The following is a 25084-nucleotide window of genomic DNA, read 5'->3' on the forward strand; positions in this document are numbered from 1 at the left end:
CCAAGGCACTCCCTAACCTTGTTCTTAATCAAGAAGATAATTTACCAAATGCTAATCTAAATATGACATCTGAAATTTTGATTATGAGAAAATTTTTATTTAAATTTATATATCAGAAACGCTGTACCACTTCAAGCTTAAATTCAGAAAATGTGGTTCCTTGTGAAAAACTAGTAATTAAAAACTGTTTTTTAAATAAATAATGGCATTCTAATTACTCCCTAATTAATATAGCATTTTTGAATAAATGCAAGACTTCTTGCAGTTCAGCATGGACAGATTTTATAGACGAGATTATATTTACATTGAATCCAATTCTTCCTGAGCCAAATAATTATTTGCAATCAGACATATTACTGTTAATGCATCACAATGACAGGCCTTTAGATCAATGATCTGTGTTCAATTTCATACCCTACTAACAGATACTTGCATAAGAAATAAGAACCAATCGGCCCTACCAGAAAGTGCAAAGTGATAGTCTGATCACTTCCCTCTTTCAAAGCAAAAGCACTGTGTGTGAACAAGAATAAAACTATTTATAGCTGCTCAATTTCCAGGCAGTTATATTATTTTCAATGATTAACATGACAGCTACCATCAGAATGGAATATTTAAATACATATGCTATAATGTAAGCAAACTTTGGAATGATCAGTTCATTCTTTTTTTATTTTCATTTTTTTTCTATTAACAGAAGGCATTTAAAAAAAAAGCCTCTTTAAGATTTAAATTTTGATTTGTATTTCATGATCCATTTATCTAAAATATCATGTTTATGACAATTTGGACAAGTCAATAAACATTAATTAACTACCTTTTAAGGGTTTAGTTCTAAAATCAGGTAAAAATAGTTTATTGCCTATAAGCCGATGTTGGCCGTCACAAACTAATAAGATTACTCAAATTGCAACAGAACAATAATAAATATTTATGGAAAAAAAATCCCTCTTTGTGATGGTTCAGAATAAATTAGTTTGAGTAATAATGGTAACATAATACATGCTAGCTGTGTGTGTGTAGCAGGGATTCAGCTAACTAGATCATTTAATCCTCACAATCACTGTGTTCAGTACATACTAGTGTCCCTTCACTATTCAGCTGAGAATCTGAGGCTTAGCGAGGTCACCAAGGTGGTTAAATGGCACAGTGAGCCTCCATTCCAAGTTTGTCTTACCCCAGAGCCTGTCCTCCTCACCTGTGTGTGCACCTACCTAGCTGCTTCCTACCAGCAGCTGACACCTATAAGGCCAAAGCTCATCCACCTATGCCCTTCTGTGTGGATGGAGACTCTCAGGTGGGCCTCAAACCAGGGCAGTACATGGCCCTCCCTGGCCCTTCGGCCTGATTCCTACCACCGACAGTTTCTCTAAAATACCATGCATGCATTGGACACCTTCCTTTCTTTCCTTTTGCCTTTGTTTACACTTTCTTCCTCTACTCTAACCATTTTTCTATTCCTGCTACTTGATTTTTCTATTCCTCTTATTCACAAAGCTTTCTCTATCTGATAAAATTTGCATAATTAGATCCCTCCTCTGAAATTCTAAATACTATACCAAATAAAAGTTTACTCAAGTCTATGCTAGTATAAAGAACATTTTCTGTTCATTTTATATTGATCAATTTCATCTCCTATAAAATCTTGTGATTTCTTCAAAGATGGCTTTTCCTCCAATCAGTGCACAAATAATTAACAGCAGTACTGAAAATAACATGACAGTTTATTTTTTTCTGTTTTTGCTGCAGAATTTTGAAAGAATTAAATTATAATACAATCTACTAAAAGCTCAAAAACAGTTATCATGTCGAAGGATTAAACAAGTGAAAACAATTTTACTCTTAGCAAATATCTCATTAAAATTCTTAGAAGATGTATATAAGGCTTAAAGGTTTCTAATGCACAAAATAACCCTTCAAACAATAATTTTATGAATTATTAAATTGAAACATGTCAGAATTTAAAAGGGACTGACTAATAGAGAATCCCATCAGTAAGGTCTGAAATGCCAGAATAATATTTGAATTCAACATTCTTTATTATCAAGTAGCATGCTGATAAAAAGCATTTTTGAGAGAAAAAGGAATGCCTAGAAAAACAAGGAAGATGGCTGAATAGGAACAGCTTCAGCCTCCAGCTCCCAGCCTGAGCGACAAAGATGACGGGTGATTTCTGCATTTCCAACTGAGGTACCGAGTTCATCTCACTGGGGCATGTTGGACAGTGGGGACAGGACAGTGGGTGCAGCCCAACGAGCAAGAGCCAAAGCAGGGCGAGGCATCACCTCACCCGGGAAGTGCAAGGGGGAAGGGGAATTCCCTTCCCTAGCCAAGGGAAACCATGACACACAACACCTGGAAAATCGGGTCACTCCCACCCTAATACTGTGCTTTACCAAGGGTCTTAGCAAACAGCACACCAGGAGATTATATCCTGCGCCTGGCTCGGAGGGTCCCATGCCCATGGAGCCTCCCTCATTGCCAGCACAGCAGTCTGAGATCTAACTGCAAGGCAGCAGCAAGGCTGGGGGAGGGGCATCCGCAATTGCTCAGGCTTACTTAGGTTAACAAAGTAGCCCAGAAGCTCGAACTGGGTGGAGGCCACCGAAGCTCAAGGAGGCCTGACTGCCTCTGTAGACTTCACCTCTGGGGACAGGCCATAGCCAAACAAAAGGCAGCAGAAACCTCTGCAGATGTAAATGTCCCTGTCTGACAGCTTTGAAGAGAATAGTGGTTTTCCCAGCATGGAGTTTGAGATCTGAGAACGGACAGATTGTCTGCTCAAGTGGGTCCCTGACCCCTGAGTAGCCTAACTGGGAGACATCCCCCACTAAGGGCAGACTGAGACATCACACCTCACATGGCCAGTTACACCTCCGAGATGAAGCTTCCAGAGGAACGATCAGACAGCAACATTTGCTGTTCAGCAATATTCACTCTTCTGCAGCTTCTGCTGCTCATACCCAGTCAAACAGGGTCTGGAGTGGACCTCGAGCAAACTGAGGGTCCTGACCTGCAGCTGAGGGTCCTGACTGTTAGAAGGAAAAATAGCAACCAGAAAGGTCATCCACACCAAAACCCCATCTGTATGTCACCATCATCAAAGACCAAAGGTAGATAAAACCACAAAGATGGGAAAAAAGCAGTACAGAAAAGCTGGAAATTCTAAAAATCAGAGCGCCTCTCCCCCTCCAAAGGAACGCAGTTCCTCACCAGCAACGGAACAAAGCCAGACGGAGAATGACTTTGACGAGTTGAGAGAAGAAGATTTCAGACAATCAAACTTCTCCGAGCTAAAGGAGGAATTACGAATGCAGCGCAAAGAAATTAAAAACCTTGAAAAAAGATTTCACAAATGGTTAACTAGAATAACAAATGCAGAGAAGTCCATAAACGAACTGAGAGAGATAAAAACCATGACACGAGCACTACATGACAAATGCACAAGCTTCAGTAACTGACTCGATCAACTGGAAGAAAGGGTATCAGTGATTGAAGATCAAATGAATGAAATGAAGCGAGAAGAGAAGTTTAGAGAAGAAACAGTAAAAAGAAATGAACAAAGCCTCCAAGAAATATGGGACTACGTGAAAAGAACAAATCTATGTCTTATTGGTGTACCTGAAAGTGACGGGGAAAATGGAACCAAGTTGGAAAACACTCTGCAGGATATCATCCAGGAGAACTTTCCCAACCTAGCAAGACAGGCCAACATTCAAATTCAGGAAATACAGAGAACACCACAAAGATACTCCTCGAGAAGAGCAACTCCAAGACACATAATTGTCAGACTCACCAAAGTTGAAATGAAGGAAAAAATGTTAAGGCAGCCAGAGAGAAAGGTCGGGTTCCCACAAAGGGAAGCCCATCGACTAACAGCGGATCTCTCGGCAGAAACTCTACAAGCCAGAAGAGAGTGGGGGCCAATATTCAACATTCTTAAATAAAAGAATTTTCAACACAGAATTTCATATCCAGCCAAAGTAAGTTTCATCAGTGAAGGAGAAATAAAATCCTTTACAGACAAGCAAATGCTGAGCGATTTTGTCACCACCAGGCCTGCCCTACAAGAGCTCCTGAAGGAAGCACTAAACATGGAAAGGAACAACCGGTATCAGCCATTGCAAAAACATGCCAAAATCTAAAGATCATCGATGCTAGCAAGAAACTGCATCAACTAACGAGCAAAATAACCAGCTAAAATCATAATGACAGGATCAAGTTCACACATAACAATATTAACCTTAAATGTAAATGGGTTAAACGCTCCAATTAAAAGACACAGGCTGGCAAATTGGATAGTCAAGACCCATCAATTTGCTGTATCCAGGAGACCCATCTCACATGCAGAGACACACATAGGCTCAAAATAAAGGGTTGGAGGAAGATCTACCAAGCAAATGGAAAACAATAAAAGGCAGGGGTTGCAATCCTAGTCTCTGATAAAACACACTTTAAACCAACAAAGATCAAAAGAGACAAAAAAGGCCATTACATAATGGTAAAGGGATCAATTCAACAGGAAGAGCTAACTATCCTAAATATATATGCACCCAATACAGGAGCACCTAGATTCATAAAGCAAGTCCTTAGAGACCTACAAAGAGACTTAGACTCCCACACAATAATAATGGGAGACTTCAACACCCCACTGTCAACATTAGACAGATCAACGAGACAGAAAGTTAACAAGGACATCCAGGAATTGAACTCAACTGCGCCAAGCAGACCTAATAGACATCTACATAACTCTCCACCCCAAATCAACAGAATATACATTCTTCTCAGCACCACAACACACTTATTCCAAAGTTGACCACATAGTTGGAAGTAAAGCACTCCTCAGCAAATGTAAAAAAAAACAGAAATTATAACAAACTGTCTCTCAGACCACAGTGCAATCAAACTGGAACTCAGGATTAAAAAACTCAATTGAAACCACTCAACTACATGGAAACTGAACCACCTGCTCCTGAATGACTACTGGGTACATAATGAAATGAACGCAGAAATAAAGATGCTCTTTGAAACCAATGAGAACAAAGATACAACATACCAGAATCTCTGGGACATATTTAAAGCAGTGTGTAGCGGGAAATTTATAGCACTAAATGCCCACAAGAGAAAGCTGGAGAGATCTAAAATTGACACCCTAACATCACAATTAAAAGAACTAGAGATGCAAGAGCAAACACATTCAAAACCTAGCAGAAGGCAAGAAATAACTAAGATCAGAGCAGAACTGAAGGTGATAGAGACACAAAAATCCCTTCAAAAATCAATGAATCCAGGAGCTGGTTTTTTGAAAAGATCAACAAAATTGATAAACTGCTAGCAAGACTAATAAAGAAGAAAAGAGAGAAGAATCAAATAGATGCAATAAAAAATGATAAAGGGGATATCACCACTGACCCCACAGAAATACAAACTACCATCAGAGAATACTATAAACACCTCTATGCAAATAAACTAGAAAACCTAAAAAAATGGATAAATTCCTAGACACATACACTCTCCCAACACTAAACCAGGAAGAAATTGAATCCCTGAAGAGACCAATAACAGGCTCTGAAACTGAGGCAATAATTAACAGCATATCAACCAAAAAAAAGTCCAGGACCAAACGGATTCACAGCTGAATTCTACCAGAGGTACAAGGAGGAGGTGGTACCATTCTTTCTGAAACTATTCCAATCAATAGAAAAAGAGGGAATTCTCCATAACTCATTTTATGAGGCCAGCATCATCCTGATACCAAAGCCTGGCAGAGACACAACAAAAAAAGAGAATTTTAGATCAATATCCCTGATGAACATCGATGCAAAAATCCTCAATAAAATACTGGCAAACTGAATCCAGCAGCACATCAAAAAGCTTATCCACCATGATCAAGTGGGCTTCATGCCTGGGATGCAAGGCTGGTTCAACATATGCAAATCAGTAAACATAATCCAGCATATAAACAGAACCAAAGACAAAAACCACATGATTATCTCAATAGATGCAGAAAAGCCCTTTGAGAAAATTCAACAGCCCTTCATGATAAAAACTCTCAATAAATTCGGTATTGATGGAACACCTCTCAAAATAATAAGAGCTATTTATGACAAACTCACAGCCAATATCATACTGAATGCGCAATAACTGGAAACATTCCCTTTGAAAACTGGCACAAGACAGGGATGCCCTCTCTCACCACTCCTATTCAACATAGTGTTGGAAGTTCTGGCCAGGGCAATCAGGCAGGAGAAAGAAATAAAGGATATTCAATTAGGAAAAGAGGAAGTCAGATTGTCCCTGTTTGCAGATGACATGATTGTATATTTAGAAAAACCCATCATCTCAACCCAAAATCTCCTTAAGCTGATAAGCAACTTCAGAAAAGTCTCAGGACACAAAATCAATGTGCAAAAGTCACCAGCATTCTTATACAACAATAACAGATGAACAGAGAGCCAAATCACGGTGAACTCCCATTCACAATTGCTTCAAATAGGATAAAATACTTAGGAATCCAGCTTACAAGGGAAGTGAAGGACCTCTTCAAGGAGAACTACAAACCACTGCTCAATGAAATAAAAGAAGACACAAACAAATGGAAGAACATTCCATGCTCACAGATAGGAAGAATCAATATCGTGAAAATGGCCATACTGCCCAAGGTAATTTATAGATTCAATGCCATCCCCATTAAGCTACCAATGACTTTCTTCACAGAATTGGAAAAAACTGCTTTAAAGTTCATATGGAACCAAAAAAGAGCCCACATTGCCAAGACAGTCCTAAGCCAAAAGAACAAAGCTGGAGGCATCATGCTACCTGACTTCAAACTATACTACAAGGCTACAGTAACCAAAACAGCATGGTACTGGTACCAACACAGAGATATAGACCAATGGAACAGAACAGAGCCCTCAGAAATAATACCACACATCTACAACCATCTGATCTTTGACAAACCTGACAAAAACAAGAAATGGGGAAAGGATTCCCTATTTAATAACTGGTGCTGGGAAAACTGGCTAACCATAAGTGGAAAGCTGAAACTGGATCCCTTCCTTACACCTTATATAAAATTAATTCAAAATGGATTAGAGACTTAAATATTAGACCTAAAACTATAAAAACCCTTGAAGAAAACCTAGGCAACACCATTCAGGACATAGGCATGGGCAAGGACTTCATGTCTAAAACACCAAAAGCAATGGCAACAAAAACCAAAAATGACGAATGGGACCTAATTAAACTGAAGAGCTTCTGCACAGCAAAAGAAACTACCATCAGAGTGAACATGCAACCTACGGAATGGGAGAAAATTTTTGCAATCTACTCATCTGACAAAGGGCTAATATCCAGAACCTACAAGGAACTCAAACAAATTAACAAGAAAAAACCCACAAACAACCCCAGCAAAAAGTGGGTAAAGGATATGAACAGACATTTCTCAAAAGAAGACATTTATGCAGCCAACAGACACATGAAAAAATGCTCAGCATCACTAGCCATCAGAGAAATGCAAATCAAAACCACAATGAGATACCATCTCACGCCAGTTAGAATGGCAATCATTAAAAAGTCAGGAAACAACAGGTGCTGGAGAGGATGTGGAGAAATAGGAACACTTTTACACTGTTGGTGGGACAATAAACTAGTTCAACCATTGTGGAAGACAGTGTGGTGATTCCTCAAGGATCTAGAACTAGAAATACCATTTGACCCAGTCATCTCATTACTGGGTATATACCCAAAGGATTATAAATCATGCTGCTATAAAGACACATGCACAAATATGTTTATTGCGGCAATATTCATAATAGCAAAGACTTGGAAACAACCCAAATGTCCATCAATGCCAGACTGGATTAAGAAAATGTGGCATATATACACCATGGAATACTACACAGCCATAAAAAAGGATGAGTTCATGTCCTTTGTAGGGACATGGATGCAGCTGGAAACCATCACTCTCAGCAAACTATCACAAGAACAGAAAACCAAACACCACATGTTCTCACTCATAGGTGGGAATTGAACAGTGAGAACACTTGGACACAGGAAGGGGAACATCACACACTGGGGCCTGTTGGGGGTGGAGGGAATGGGGAGGGATAGCATTAGGAGATAAACCTAATGTAAATCATGAGTTATTGGGTGCAGCACACCAACATGACACATGTATACATATGTAACAAACCTGCATGTTGTGCAGATGTACCCTAGAACTTAAATAATAATAAAAAAGAAAAAAAAAAGAAAAAGGAATACCTAATATTTATATAAATCCTGAACTTAAGAGTTCCCAGAAATTTTTTTTTTTTTTTTTTTTTTTTTTTTTGGATTACAATGAAAATCAGTTCCCCTAAGCTGATACCATTATTATTCTTTTACCTTTTGTAGTAAAAATAAAGATTCTTGATTTCCTCTTTTCACATTACACCATTAAGAATTTATTTTTCCAAAGCCGGGCATGGTGGCTTATGCCTGTAATACCAGCACTTTGGGAAGCCTACATGGGAGGCTTGCTTGAGGCTGTTTGAGACCAGGTGGCAACATTACAAGACCTCGTCTCTACAAAAAATAATTATTTTAAAAAGTTAGTTGGGTGTGGTTGTGCTCATCTATAGTCCCAGCTACTCAGGAGGCTGAGGCAGGAGAATTGCTGGAGCCCAGGGGTTTGAGGTTACGGCAAGCTCTGATTGCATCACTGCACTGTAGCCTGAGCAAAAGAGCAAGATCTTGTCTCTAAAATCGTACAAGTTTTAAAAAGAACTTATTTGTTTTAGACTATCTTCAAATGCTCACAAAAAGACATTGTTTCGGAGATCTATCTTGTTTCAAACTCTGGACTTATCCACATTTGTGACTTCTCCTGAGTACTAGGATAGCTTTGAGGGACAGCTCCCTGGGTGGCCTTGTACCAACACAGACTCCTCCCTTTCTTGCCTATAGCTCTCTAGAACAACTATAGAATGTGCTGGAAGTGCAACGTCTGAAACAGGGACTGGCCAGAACAGCTAGAGCTCTATTCCAGTCTCCTGTAGAAATGGGATGCCTTTCAAAGCTTTAGTTTCTTAAAGCCCAGAACAGGATGCCTTCTGTTGTCCCTCAGCTGCAGTGCAAGTAGGGCACATGCAGACAAGATTCCATCTGCCCTGGGCAGCTTTCCTGAGCCTTGGGGGATGAAGCTTGCCCTGACTTCCGGGTTTCTATTGTCCCTTGCTCCCTATCTGTAAGTAATAAATCTGCTTCATGTAACTTATATGTGGGGGTGTTCTGTCTCATTCGACTCAGACGATTTGGTAACCAGTGCACTTGAACCTGCTTCCCAAACCCCACTTGGGGCCCAGGTCCTGTAAAGGGTGGATGGTTGAACCTAAATAAGTGATCCATCCATCTGCCATCAGTGGTAGAAGGGCTGCCTATCCCCTGGGGGTCAGATCAAGCTCTCCTCCACACAAAGGCTACATTTTACCTGTGACAATAGTTCCCAGAGCCTACAGTTCAGATAACCAAATGAGCAACCCTTGCAAAGCAAAGCAAAGCATCTGCAAACCTGCCTGTCAGCAGCACCTGATTCCTTTCTTTGCATAAACCCTGTGGCATACAGAGCAGCCTACACTGCTATTTTAGATGGAGAGTTTATACAATGTAAAAATGTAAAACCCACATCTGTGGTTCTCAGCCAATATCGAAAACGTACAACCATTTAAAATCAGGAAGACATTCGGCTTTCTTAAACTGTTGAAAACAAACCCAGCATTACTCAGGTCTACTCGTGAGAATCAGATACCCAACCTCTATCTATGCTATTTAGTCTTCACAGAGAAATAGGAATACTGTGAAACATTTAGTTTTGCTGTTATTCCTGCCCTTCGGTGCCATTCGGAGGCACAGTCAGTGTTCTTTATGTGTCAGGAGCTATGCTAGGTATCAGTAATTGAAGATAAGAAACATGGTCGGATTCTTCAAATGCTGCAACCTAGCTGAGCAGTTGAACACAGCACAGTCAAAATCATGAGATTACAAAGATGAAGAGAGAACTAGGGGAAAACAGGTGAGAGAGAGAATCAGACAGACCTCACAGGAGCGTGACATATGAGCTGAGACAGAAAGAAGGACAGAGAAGGAAGTAGTGGTGGCCATAGGGGTATGACTGTGCCAGTTGCGTGCAGGTGTGGCTGCAGCTGGTATATGAGGCACATTTGTGCAAACTAGAAAAAAATGATGTCCCTTCTGGATGGATATAGCCATGTGGAAACACTCTGTTGAGTTCAGTGAACAACCTGTCTAGGAATGGTTGGTAATCTGCAACACCTGGGGCACTGTGTTTGAGAAGTGGTAAGGCATGTGGTAATATAAGAGGGTTGTGAGGCATCTTAAATGCAATGCTAAGGAGTTTGGACTAGACTGCAGGCAGTGGGGAATCATTGCAGTTTTTAATTCAGGAGTGGCCCACAAGAAAGACATATCTTAATTCTGTTGGCTAAATGGAGAATGGATTAGGATTGAGGGGGGAGGCCAGGAATGAAATGAAAATGTCCAGTTCATGACTTACAACAATAGTCCAAGCATGAGTTGATCGAGGTCTAGATCACAGCAGTACATCCAGTGGTCCTAACTCAGTAGAAAAAGAATAGGATAAGTAAAGGTAAAAGAGCTTGCAATAGGGACAAAGTGTAGATTTAGTGGGAAATGGAAGGGGGCTCCATGGTTGCAAATAGTAATCAAGATCCCAAAGACAGACTAGTTTTATCCATATGCTAACAGAGTTCAAAATGTGAAACATCTAGGGTGGAATTTATGATTCACTGTTGTCCTATGGGATAGCAAGTGGGTAGGGTATAAGATGATTTTAAGTGATAAACCAAAGCCTTCAGTGAATATCAAGAAGTGATGAGAATATTGGACAATGATGGGAAAGGAATGAAAAATACAACTAGTAATACAACTGTGGGAAAGCCAGGCTGTGGCTAGATTGGGTATGAATATCAAATATGGCATTAGTGTGGGACACTCGACACACATTTGATATTTCTGGGTTTCAACTCTCTAATCTCTGTAACACAATTAATGATGTGTTCTCATAGGATTGATATAAAGTAGTGGTTGGCAAACTATGGCCTGTGGGCTAAATTCACCTGCTGTCAAGCTGTATAGGAATCCAGCTACTTCCATTGGTTTCCATAGTGCCCATGGTTGCTTTCTCACCACAACAGCAGAGCTGAATAGTTGCAACAGAAACCTTATGGCCCACAGAGCAGAAAACAGTGACTCTGTGACCCTTTACAGAAAAAGTTGTAGAGACAACACCAAAAATCACCAAGCTCAGTGTATGGCACATAGCAGACACTCAATATAAATATAAATTTCTCCCCTCCTGCTGTTTTGAGAAAGTCATATTAATCACTGAGGGGACATGAGAAAGTACTTTTCACTTCATGACCCTGGCCTGCAGGGAACAAGTTCCTTTTCTTCCCCAGGTTGGGAAGGAAGCAGTATTGTTAGAAAAGAACTGGTCTCAGAATAAGAAGATATAGTAAGGGTTGCAAGAACACTCTGATGATACTAGGAAGTTGTATCCATACCTCACAGAGGACTTTGAAAACAGAAGCTAATACAGCCTTGTGAAAAGCATCTGTTACTGTATTAGGTATCAATTAACAGTCTCTTTCCCCAGAGTTAAATTTCTGCTCAAAACAGAAGGCTCTGGGGATAGTCACGCTATTATGAGAAAGCGGAAAGTAAAACCAGCTTAACTTGCACAGCCCGAGTTCATGGATTAAGGGAGGGCAGACGGTGGGTGAAGCAGCAGCTTCTCTCAAAGGGAGAGGAAAATTATTATGTAGATGCTGATTTTAAAGAGTTGATGAGAGAAAATTCTACCTTGTCTCAGCCTCCAATGCTTTAGGATAAAGAAAAACACACACCTCCTTTATAGGTTAAAATCCAAACGAAATTCATTTGGAGGGTGAGCTAGCTTCTTCCATTCAGACTCTTACAATATTCAATTTTGTGAAAATTTGAGTAGACATCAACTCATGAAAAGATTTACAACCAGATGAAAAAGAAATGTGAAGTCTGATTGGAGCCAAAGAAATTCAATAGAAAATCAATAGCTGTTCAGTAAAGTATAACCCAAACAGTCCTAGGTGAGGAAGGCTCTCAAGGGGCTCAGTGTGGCTCTGAGCAGAGCAGGCAGTGGGACAGGAGCTAAGAAGCAGGTATGTAGAAATTAACAGAACCTCCTCAGGCAGAGATAAAATAATGGCTGAAGGAAGAAAGGCATTTCCTTATTTGGGCCGTGTTGCAATGAAAATGACTGGATATTTTCCAAATTCCCATTGGTGGCAATATGGTGCCTTAGAGAACCTCTTCTGCACAGAAAGTACACCATGAGGCCACGCCACCACAGCCAGGTCAGATAAACAGCAAAGGCCTGTCATCTGATCTTCAGGCTCACTTATTTTTAAATGTATGCATCAAAGTGCAACAGGGGAGAAAAGCTCATCAAAGCTTTGGCATTTGCCAAATAACCAAGACGGGTAAACAAAGAATCCAAAACAGTTTTTTTCAATTATAATATTTATTTCTTTAAGCTCATAAATACACTTGATATATTGTTAAAATCTGCCTATCAAAACGGTTTACTGCCTTAAAGTTTCCTCAGGCTAATCTGTATATAAAACTATTTTAAAAAGGTGTATGTGACTAGCACTTGGTAAATATTCCATGTAATTTAAAATATTTATAATGGCTCATAAGCTAGAGTCTGAAAAATAAAGACCAGGACTTAAAGCAGATTTTTTTTTGCTTTGAATTTTAATATTACTCACAATGCAATAACTTTACTTATATAACACAATAATTTTCACACCTGCAGAAGAATATTTCTTCTTTTAAGAAATATAGTAAAGCGTGTCAGCTTTTTTATATAGCAAATATGAATGGCAAATTCATGTTATCCTAGACTCTGGCCTACTATTTCATATTTTCACTGCATACATAGTTCATTCCATCTGTAGTATGGCAAATTATCACCTTTCAGAAAATAAGATTACCTACTAATGTTTTTCTGCCTGTAAGCTAAAACATGCTCTGAAACAGAACAGGTTGCTCACCTCAAGGATATTATGTAGGGTCTCTGCTAGTTTCCCAAAGTGAAAGAAAATTGCCATTGTATTAATGAAATACATCTAATTTATCACAGCATGAATCTGTTGTTGTTCTTCATAGTGTCATTGATTTATTTTTTAATTCAACCAAATCCTGAATAAAACTACATGCTCTGACATGAATGCACAAGTTAGATAGTCCTATATAAAATGTTGCCAGAAACAAATGCAATTCTAAGATTCAAACTAAAATCTGAGTGTTTTACAAAATCTATATTTGAAGAATCCATTTGGTTGAGAACTTAGATGACATCAGATAGGACAACTGCCCTTCAATATTCCAATTTGAGCTCTAGATAGTATATTGATTAAAGCTAAAACGATGACTTGAAGGCCAGGATTTTTCCTCTCCTGTGCAAATATCCTGAGGTTGGCTGCAGTGACAGATGCTGCAACCAAGCAAACTCATCTGGAGCTGCACCGGGTTGACTTGGCTGTCCTTGGCACTGCTGTGGCATAGGCTTGAAGTAGCTATTTAAAGTGGCATTCAACACTTGTGGTTGCATCATGAGTGACTCAATGAGAGAGAAGTTAAAGCATGAAATCTAGGGTGTCAATGACCTCTAGTGTCCTGAAACAAAATCTTGGGACACTAATAAAAATATTTCTTCCTTCTATTCTTGGACCTTTAGAGCGCTTCCTATGAATTTTCATGCCCTATCAGGTTATCACAAAAGTTTGTATTCTGAATGGGCTGACTGTCTTATGTGAATGACAAAGTTGCATCTACTCTAAATTGCCAAATACATGCTGAAGTTCATTGCTTTTTCTGCAGGTGGGTTCTTTATAATAGAACATACTCTAATGGAGAGGTGGTAGTATGTAAGAGTAACATCTTTCTCTCTCTCTCTCTCTCTCTCTCTCTGTCTCTCTCTCTCTCTCTCTCTCACACACACACACACACACACACACACACACACACACAGGCACATACAATAGACTTTGTCTGGGTACCACTCAGTGAGGGCTGCTGCTACCGGCTTCAGCCACCCTAGACACAGAAACTTGATGACAAACATCAGTTGGGTTCAGGTACCTGTCCTTAGTAATATCCAGAGGAATTCCTTTACTTAAAACTTTCTAAAGACATTAAAGGAAATGATTTAAGTGTAAAAATACACTCATTTTATGCATTAGTTAAGGAGCTAACTTAAACCTAGATATATACACAGCCTATAAATAAATACTATATAGGTGGAAAGTCTGGTATAATTCTGATGTTAGTTCCTAGTATCTCCTGGAAAAACTTTAGAGAGATGAAAGCAAATGTCTTCCTCTTCTATTTTTCTATTTCCTGCCTCTGTGCCAGTTACTACATGTCTCTGTTCCTCATTCATCCATAAGTAGCTGTTTTATTCTAGGTTCATTATGTTTGTGTTAAGCCTGACATAGCAATTGCAGAGAAGTCTCAGTCTCTTCAAGTCCTTCAACGTTCTGCTTATAAACTCTAAAGTGATCATCAACTACAGTCCAGGAGACACTGGGAAAGGAGGTTAAGAACTGGATGTTGCTGACAGATACAGTAAGTGCAGCTTGCCTCCAATGCCCACATACTATGTGGAACAGCTTGCTGGTGTGGCATGGGGTCACCTTCATCTTTCTCTGTCCTCCTGCAGAGGGAGGAAGGATTTTAATGACCAAACAGGCTGTTAATGGGCAAAAATAATTCCCAAGCTTACTGCTATCTTAAAAAGCTTCTACCACCTCTTAGAATACCCAGATAGAATATTTTTAATAAGGGATGTGTCCTGAGAGCTTTATAAATCTCTACTATGCCACATAATCTCCCCTATAAATATAGTAACATTTAACGAGAGCTAGTGCAAATAACAATGAGGAGAAAGAAACAAATTGAGTAGAGTGGACAGCGTTGGGTGACCAGCTAAGCTCGCTCCCTCTCAAAGTCACTAGCTCCTACACACCAAGCTCACGTTATACATAACGCAGATTTATGCCTCAGGGCATTATGGATTACCGAATGCCATGGAACTCTGGGGTTATTCTCAAATAGAATCAAACCACCAATGCTAACTCAATGCTCAAAACAAAAATAACTATTGTAATCTATGGTTATTTCATGAATTGTATTTTAGCAGCTGTTTTGTTTTTTCCTTTAGAACCATGTTTTGATCACAATTTTTTTTCAAATAAACTTTGTTAATTATGATAAAGGAAAACACCTTCCTTTATCCAAATGATCTATTCAAATGGGTATACAGACAGAGTCTCTAAGTTAGGAATGGCTCTTACTTGGGGTCAGTTAAAATGTCAGGTAGCGCCAGAAAGGCAAGTTTTAAAAATTATGAACATATTTTGTTTATGAATTTCAAACTCTAAAAAATTATAAGATTGTCATTTGTTAATTAAATAATTTGAAACATTTTGTGGAAAACAAAGCATTCTCTAGAGTTACTGTGATGATTTAAAACACGTTTCTTCTAGTTCTGTTTTTTGCTCTGAATTATTTTAAATTTTATTTGAATAATTAGTGTATGTATTTCTAGTGGACTGCCTTTTTTGTGGAACAAACTGGAAATGTAGAGGAATTAAAATTAATAAAGTGCCCAAAGCTGTTTAGTTTTCATGATTCAATTTATGCAATATTTAGCATTCAATAAAATATTCAATATTTTATATGTGATATGTAATATTCAATAAAACTGACTAATTCAACACTCCTTAACAAATAATCCTATAGGATCTCTGGGAAGAGAATATTTTGTTTTATATTATATGCCAAATATTTCTATAAAATATAAAAGTGGCTAAGAAAAAGGAAAATATCGGTGACATTCAATATAGCGTCTTCTCATGTTTAGTCCCAGTATAACTAACTGCTGTATCTATGCCATATCACAATCACAATGCTAATCAATAGTATGACTATTAGTATATCAATATATACTATATATATCGATGTATCAATCCTCATAAGATTCTCTGCAACATGCTGGGGTGGGGGTGGGGGGAAGCTAAATTATTGTAACAATATAAATAAACATGGATAAGACAATAACCAACCATCTCCTTGAGGAATCAAAGCAATTTCACGTACTTATCAGATGGACTTTCAGATTGAAGTTCCACTAGAGAACATAAATGCTTAAAAGTAAACAATACAGGGTGGCTACTTGAAGTCAAGGTATATGCCCCATGGGAAATTTCTTATAAACTCTTAGCATTTGGAAAGTATTTGTTTTTCTTCTTCCTTTTAATGATAGATAAAGCTCAGATAAGAAGACTTAATCAAAAACAGTATTCAAATCCTTCTAGAGTATTCCAAAGTGGACAGTGTTAAATATTGCAACCTTCCTTCATAATATTTACGCTTACCTAAAAGAGTAGATCATTTATTTTACAAACTTCCTCACATGAAATAAAGAAAACAAACTTGCTAATAATCAAAGCAGTGTATATAAATTTTCAAGGCCAGAATATTTAAATACTGCTGATGTACTCTATTTTGTGATAACACTAAGTAATATAGAAAGAACTCATTTTTTAACACTGAAAATGATAATTACTGTATTTATTGAGGTTTAAAAAATAAAGCTTGAAAAGAATCTGATGTCTTTTAATATTAATGAAAACTAATGATTTTTCTAAAGAGATGGAAAAACTGCTTGGATATTAAGACTAGACCTCTTCAGATGCAACCAAGAAGCAAAGAGGAATCCAAAAGTGCATGATTCTTGGGTAATTTACTTTTTCAAAAATATTCACTTGCAAGGTGATGACTTAGTTCATTGTGCAAACTGGGACACTTTGAAGAGTAAAAAGAAATGCTATTAATAATTAGACATGGACAAAAGGTATAGCCAAGACTATCTCCATAAAAGCAGAACATATGGCACCCTAGGTTACAATGGGATGTGGGGGTGTGAGCTTTTTATGACTTCTTCTTCTTCTTTTCTTGCCCTTCTCTGCCATGACCAAACGTGGCCAACTGAACAGTGGTGAGTTCTCAAGGCAGCCTTTCCGGGAAAGCAGAGAAGCGTGGATCTAGAAATAGGATGGCTACAGCTAAAAAACATAATATTTGAGACATTTAAACCAAAACCCAATGGTGTTTTCTATCTTATCTGTTTTATTTTCTTATGCCTTGTTTCTTTCAGGTTTATGACCTGTTAGTCTTCATGGATGATACACTTTATGAAAGGGAAAAGCAAATCTTCAAGCTAAACCTCTGCAGATTGGCCAAGTTCTTTTAAACTCTATCATCTGTTAACATCTCTGAACTCTCGTGCTATGTTATTGGAAGAACACAAACAGCTTAATCTGTACAGATGGCATGCAGAGAGGAAAGGGGAAGAAAGGAAAATGGTAAACCACCAATAAAGAAACAGTGTGACTGGCATAATAATTAGCCCACTGCGGATAAGAATGAGAGTACTGCTCAGTACAAAGAGGTGCCTCAATGCAGAGGAGAGCACTGCACGGTACACAGAGGGGCCTCAATATAGATGGGTTTCTGTGTTGTTCACACTGCATCACTTCATGTTTTTGGCTCATTTTTGGTTTTAAAGCCTATTGTTATATTTTCTTACCACTAAGATGGCCATCAGAAAACTAAACAAAATGTTACACAGCCCAAGTTGTTCACTTGGCTGGATCTACTTACAAGCATAACATGTGTAAGTTCTGTTCTTGAACTGAAAGAAAATCATTTATGATTCTGTTCCAATGCCTTCCTTCATTTTTCATTCAAAGCATTAGAATAACTGATCCGTACACTATAAATAGAATGAGAATGTTATGTATTCTTTCTCCCTTGATAAGTACACAGTAGTTTTTGTTTTATTTTGATTTATTTTCTTTTTACTATTTCTGCGGCTTGAAAGGCCTACACTCTAATTTAGTTGGAATAGGGAGATAGTTCTCAAGGAGTTATCAACAGGGCAACCAAACAGGTACCAGTATCTAAGAAACTCATAATTTGGACTCCTGGCTCTGGGAGAGCTGAATTTCCAAGCACAGACTGCCCATCTGCCACCACCAGCTCCCGACTTGATCCAAGGATGGCTATGGCGTCCTGGCCCTTCAGGTGCCGGGCTGCACCGTGCCAACAACAATGGACTTGTGGATGTATGCAGGGAATAAGATGCAGGCAAGAAACACGGTCATCTCCTTCCCTCCGTTCCACGCATTTTCAGGGAGAGAAAACTGGTGCTAGTGAGGAGGAATAAAAAAACTTACATAGTACCATCATTTGTGGCCCTCTGAACTCCATTTTTCAGTTTAACTTACTTTTTCTCTGTAGGGGGCTATTGATGAAAAAAAGTGGAGAAATATTTCTCTAATCAATCATTCCCCACTTTTCTTAAACTAAAATAAAGCCAGTTCCTGAGGGGCACAAGACATGTATGCGTGTGTGTGTGTGTGTGTGTGTGAGAGAGAGAGAGAGAGAGAGGGAGTGAGTGAGTGAGAGAGAGAGGAGGAGGGGGAAGAGCAGTGGGGGAAAGGGAGGGAGGAAGTGGTGGCTATGCATAAATGAGGAAACTTAGGAGTGGAAAGCAGGTCCTAAACAATGCCCCCACTTGACCTGTATGCTGCCCCGAAAAAGCTGTTGTATGCTCTCACTGTTTGGTTCAGACGAATAGAAAAGTGTTTCCGCAGATTTCGCCTCCTGCTGTTCTTATCCAATAAGGGCTGCTTACGTTCTAGCTTCCTGACCTGACACCTGAGATCAGCCTGTTGTCTGGCACTGCCCAGTACACACATCCACTTATGCTCTTAGAGGGAGTCTTCCCTCAGAGGACTCAGCCATGAGCCCAGATTCCTGGATTTGCCGGAAACCCAGATGATTTCCTTTGTTCTTGACCTTCTTAAGACATCCAAAGTGAGGGCCCTGTGTGGTACTGATGAGTCTAGTTTCTTTCAGATCTCAGGTGGGCTGTGCTACTTCCTGATTGTTGTTTCATCCCAAAGGCTGAGAATATTGCCTGCCACAAGACCCATTTCTCAAACATGCTTTTAAACACCTTTTAGACTGACGTCACTATAAGCAATATTTACAGGGAAATAGCTACTGCAGTTTACTTGGGAAGAAACCAAGGAAAAGAGAGAAAAATGTTTCCAGTCCAGAGACTGACTAAATTGCCATGACCTGGAAGAGGTACAGGATCAAGTTGAATTCCAATTTTTGCCCAAGAAGCTGGCAGCAAGTTGAGCCCTTTTCTTCCCCTTGCACGATCCTATGAAAGGCACACTAAAGTCAGCAATTCCTGTCATAGTAACCCAGGTAGTAGTTCCAGTCATGCCCTGGGCCCATTCAGCTGAGCCACACACTCACAAACCACCTCAAATTAAACTGTGTACATTATTTCTGTATGAGGGCATGTACAGTTACCAACATACACTGACAAGAGTCAAAAAAGACAGAGTCCATCATACAGATATAAACCTGTGTCCCATTACCAAGTCACACCGTATCCCAGAGAACTAAGAAATGAGTATTTCTATTCTCCCTGTCATTATGTTTTGAATAGCATGATTATATTTCACAGTTTTATATATGTGTGCAAAAATGTTAATTTGTTAAATGTAATATTTCAGATATACCACATTGTTAAACCCCGTTTTGGCTTTTTTTCAGGTATTAATACACCAGAACATCCAAGTAAGAGAAGTGGCTCCTTATGTGACACCAGGGAACATGTTCCAAACGAGTTGACTTCTTATTGTCAGAGAAATACCCAAAGACAAAAATAGTAGATCAATTGATCTTGTAATAATTTTTTATATCATAGGGGATGCATATAGCATGGGCTGAACAATTATTGCTTAACTGATTATTGAGTATTTATTTCATATCAAAGAATAGATATTTTAGCCTGTTATGCAACACCTGATAGAGAGGGTCAAATTTTTCCTTCCATACTAGGGATTTGGCAAATAATCTTATAGTTTTTACACTTTCTTCATTACAGGAATCTATTAAGTTATAAAAAACTGAAAGAGAAAAACACACAAATATTTTAATGATATGAAATCCCAGTTAAAGAGAAGAGAATATTTTAAGGACATTTTTAAATTCTGGAAAGAATGGAGTGTCTAAGTACCTACTTTCATGTGTGTGGCACACATACAGCATATGTTCAACTACATTATCATACTGAATAAGCAAAAAACCGGAAAGGCAAGGTCCACAGATATACTGCTTTAAAGCTACCTTACCTCCTAAGTGAGGACGAACACGAAGGTTCCCAGCATTCCTACACAAGGGCTTCACAACATAGGAAAGAGCCTGATGTACCCACAAAAAAGTAAATAGTGAGGGCTAGAATATCACCCTACTGCAGCTGTAATATTACTACTTTTTCTTAAGTTGTGAAAATACTATCCACACATACCTGCATTACCACTCCCCTCACCAAGAATTACTCCAGAAAGAAAAAAAAAAAAAAGAAACAAGTTATAGGACTCGAGAAGAGTACAGGAAAAGGTAGTGGTTTATATAAGACATTACACAGAGCCATTTTTAAAAGGCTCTAAACCTCAGACAAACGAACAATAATTTTACTAAACTACTATGTAATCAAATGTAAATAATTTCCATAATATTTCACTATTCAAACAGAGAGGAAAATGTAGACATATAAACAAACATAAATCCTGTATGGAAATTTAGTAAAGAATCAACTTATAGTGAAGATTGACTTAGCTTGATTAACAATGTGGAAACAAATTTACCATTTATAACTGCATAAAATTTTCCAAAACCAATGTCTTTGGCTGCTGGGTAGAGTTTGTAGGTCGATTTCTTGTCTATTCATACAGACACAATTTGAAGCAAATTTAAATAATATGTTGGATGCATATGTAAAGGTCTATTGTAATGAGCCGTGGTCATAGTTACCTTCTTAGAGATTAAGAAACGGCTATTTCTTCTAAAATTTACAGATTAAATGAACTACCTTGTGTAGGAAATCAGGTTATTGACCTTATTCTATCCTTGTGAGAAATTCTTTGGGAAAATATACATATATCTTAAATTTTTTCTGTAACAGTACTTAACTCTAGATATAGGTTAATAATGTCATTATGAACAAATAAACTTCAGTAACCTTTCAAATTGTCTTTGACTTAATTGCTTTATTTTTATATAGTTGGCTAACTTTCTCTGGAACTTTTGATGGAACAATGATTTATTCCTTAGTTGCCTAAAGGCTTGAAAGAACTCATTTAACACCCACAATACTCACTTAACTCCAGAATCTGTCTCATTCATTTTCAAAATTCACTCCATATTTTTAGTAGTAACTCAAGTATGTACCTAAACACTTGATATTGGAAAGAGCAGTAGCCTTTCTCAATCAAAACCCACAAATGTGGCACATTTATTTTTTTCTTACAAGTTAAGTGAAAGGAAACAACTTATCCAAAACTACAAAAAAACCTAAAGTCTTCCATTTGCCACAAAATAAGCATTTCTTTGTTATAGACAACAGATATCATTTTATTTCACGTAGGTGCATGTCCTGGCTGGAAAGTAAAATGTCTTTAGAAGTCAACCAGAAAGAAAACCAAACAAAAAGCAGTTTTACGATCATCTGCATTAGCTGATTATTTACATTATTTATGTGCTATAGATTATCATGTAGAATCTTAATTTCCAGTCAAAAATCTCATATGGTCTATTACAAATTCTGAAATCATTACCGTTTACAAGAGAGAATATATTAGAAAAAACAGTAAATAATCAAAAGAATCCATGTGATGACACACTCTTCCCTTCTCCATTCCGTACTCCATTTTCATCCATTATGCACAAAATGTCAATACTATACTCCTGCAGCTAAAGATGGCTTTTTGAATTTTTACTTATCATTCATACTGCAATACAGAACTAAATATATGGAGTGGAAATTGGTTTGGGCTAACCTTGAAAGCTCTAGATAAAATTAGACAAACAGAATCACACAGTTGAATTACATACTGGAATTAGTGACAAAAAATTTACTATGAGATTTAGATATATGCAGTCACAATGGGAAAATATGAATTTGCCTTCATTTTAAGCAAATACTTTATGAACTCAGACATGGTAATACCTCAATTGTAAAAAAAAAATCAACAACACTCAGAAACATGCACTGTTAAAGGAGGCCTCACAAGGTGGGTACGTGGATGCATTCTGGACATTGACTCATTTTCTACACAGCTTAGTAAAACAGTCCCTTCCTCATGTGTGTGGTGCCTGCCCTCTGAGCTACCTGGGGCCATGCTCTCGTCTCTTTCCTTGAACCTCTACAGAGCCAGGCTAAGAGGTACCTCCTCTCCTTCCAGTGACAGTACCTTACCTTTGTTTAAGATGGAGATCAGGCCCTCATCTTCCACAAGACTCAGTGCCTGATGAGTCTGAGCTAGTGCTTTCTCCTCAACCTCCAAGTCACCAACATGATATAGCGCCAGGAAAACGAGGACTCTCTTTCATCCTCTGTTGCCCATGCCCCTTTCTACAGACAATAATTATTATTTATGAAAGGGTAATGCCACTTTATGACATTAACCAGAATGAATTACTATATTGGACTAAATAAGATTTTGGAAAGGAGTTTTTCACTGTCTGTGTAGCCATGCTTTGTTCTGTGTTACTAAAACAGTAAAAAAAGTTATACTCTCTTGCATGTAGGTAGCATCTTTTCTGACCATACACAGGCAAGCAATACCATGGGTTTCATACCTTTGCAGCCACTGATGAGTTAGGTTTCTCCAGCAAGTCCCACAGTTTCTTCCTTTTATCAGGGCAGCAGGTATTATCAAACTCTTCTCCTTCTCGCTCTCGCATAGTCTCTGCCTCTCGCCTCAGTTCTTCGTTCATTTGTTCTTTTTTTTGATGATATCTGGCCTGGCAGCAGGACTCTAAGTAGATCTCATCAATCCCCCAGTAATCAAGTTCTTGGCCAAAAGAAAGTGCACACATTTCTTCCATCATATGGAGTTTCCCTGTCCGGTAGAAATTTAAAATGGAAGTGAAGGCTCCTGGATGCCGATCAAAGAAATATTCGTTCTCGTTCAGATTATAGTCATCGCACACTTCCAGGAGGCTCTCGTGTGTGTTGCAGTCTCGAAGCTTCCCCAGGCGCGTCCTGGGCAGCCTGTCCAGCGTTCTCCACAGGACTTCGTGGTTGAGGCCCCCCACGTTGATTTTAACTCTCCTGGAGCATGTTTTGCTCCGGATAATGTCCACAGGCTCTGGAGGAAGAGAAAGTGTCGACCTTGAAGTCTTCCTGTTTAAGCCCGGGGGAGCCTTTTCTGCCATTTTGAACTGGACAAAGCTGCAGAGCCAGGATCCTTAAAAAATGAGGTCAACTGAAGCAATATCCTTCTGGGGCAGGCATTTCCACTGACAAAGCTGGAAGAAAGCAACAATCACTTGGTAACTTGCATTTTCCTAGAGTATTTCCTGTTCTATGGGATCATTCTGTTGTTACAACCAGAAGGTACAATATTAATGACTGAATACAACCAGAAGGTACAATATTAACGACTAGATAGTTTTGGAGATAGACATCTTTCCTTTAGGATATAGGAAAGGGGGGAAAAGACAACACAATGTACTACACAGAAGAGGCTGTGCATTCAATGATATATACCTATAGGCGGGCAACTCCCAAACATGTCATGAGAGACCTCTTTTTCAAGCTGCAGACTAAAATATCCATGTGCTTGATCAACTCTTTTTTTTGAGACAGGGTCTCTCTCTGTGACCCAGGCTGGAGTGCAGTGGCACCATCACAGCTCATTGCAGCCTTGATCTCCTGGACTCAGATGATCCTCCCACCTCAGCCTCCCAGGTACCTGGGAAATGCCACCACACCTGGCTAATTCTTGTATTTTTTGTAGAGACGGGGTTTCTCCATGTTGCCCAGGCTGGTCTTGAACTCCAGGGTGCAAGCAATCCACCTGCCTCAGTGTTCCAAAGTACTAGGATTACAGGGTGAGCCACTGCACCTTGCCCTGATGAACTCCTTCTAGATAAACCACAGACATCTTAAGCTAAACTGACCAAGGTGCCAATCTCCTCAACCAGTTCCTGATCATTCTCCATCTCAGATTTATGGCCTTCCCCATCCCATACCCAGTCACCCTCACTAAAACCCTGTGAAGTCCCGATCCGTCCGTCCACATCCAAATAAGCACCAAGTCTTACCAATTATACCTCCTAACCATTGCTTAACGCCTCCAACACTGTTACGAAGGTTCCCATTACCACAATGCTGGTTTGAATCCTCAGCATCACTTGCCTAGACTTCTTTTCCTTTCTTTTTTTTTTTTAAACAGAGTCTCATTCTGTAGCCCAGGCTGGAGTGCAGTGGCACAATCTCAGCTCACTGCAACTTCTGCCTCCCGGGCTCAAGTGATCCTCTCACCTCAGCTTTCCACGTAGCCGGGACTACAGGCTTGCACCACCATGCCAGGCTAAATTTTTTTTTTTTTTTTTTTTTTTTTTTTTTTTTTTTTTTTTTTTTAGAGACAGGGTCTCACTATATTTCCCAGGCTGGTCTGAAATTCCCAAGCTTAAGCAATCGGCCAGCCTTGCCTACACTTCTAATACAGCCTTAAATTGGATCCCAAACTCGAGTCTTGTCCACCTAAAAACCATTTTCCACATAGCTATTAGAATGCTCTGCTAAGACACAAATTTGACCTTGCCACTCACATGCTTTAAATCCTGCAAAATGTCATCATTATTGGAATTTTATTTTTGAAGTCCTACCAGCACTTTAAAGCCTAGTTAGTCCTAGTAGGTCCAGCCTCCTCTCCACCTTCACTTTTCATCTTTCCCTCATCACTATATTCCAGCAACCCCAGACTACACACAACATTCCCTTTCAAGCTCCTGGCCTTTCCATATTGTGTTCTGGAAACATCTTTCTTGTTTCCTTCTGACTAACCAGTACTTGCTT

General features: G+C 38.9%; 1 protein-coding gene across 1 annotated transcript in view; it reads right to left on the bottom strand.

Annotated features, from left to right (window-relative positions):
* KCNB2 (potassium voltage-gated channel subfamily B member 2) overlaps nucleotides 1–25084 on the bottom strand; it is a 410457-nt gene that overhangs the window by 356649 nt on the left and 28724 nt on the right. The window contains exon 2 of the mRNA XM_050802327.1: nucleotides 22858–23529. Within this exon, the coding sequence (XP_050658284.1) occupies nucleotides 22858–23436 (579 nt within the window). The 5' untranslated portion in view covers nucleotides 23437–23529. The remainder of the gene's footprint in view (nucleotides 1–22857; nucleotides 23530–25084) is intronic.

Source organism: Macaca thibetana, chromosome 8, assembly GCF_024542745.1.
Source record: "Macaca thibetana thibetana isolate TM-01 chromosome 8, ASM2454274v1, whole genome shotgun sequence".
Classification (NCBI taxonomy): Eukaryota; Metazoa; Chordata; class Mammalia; order Primates; family Cercopithecidae; genus Macaca; species Macaca thibetana.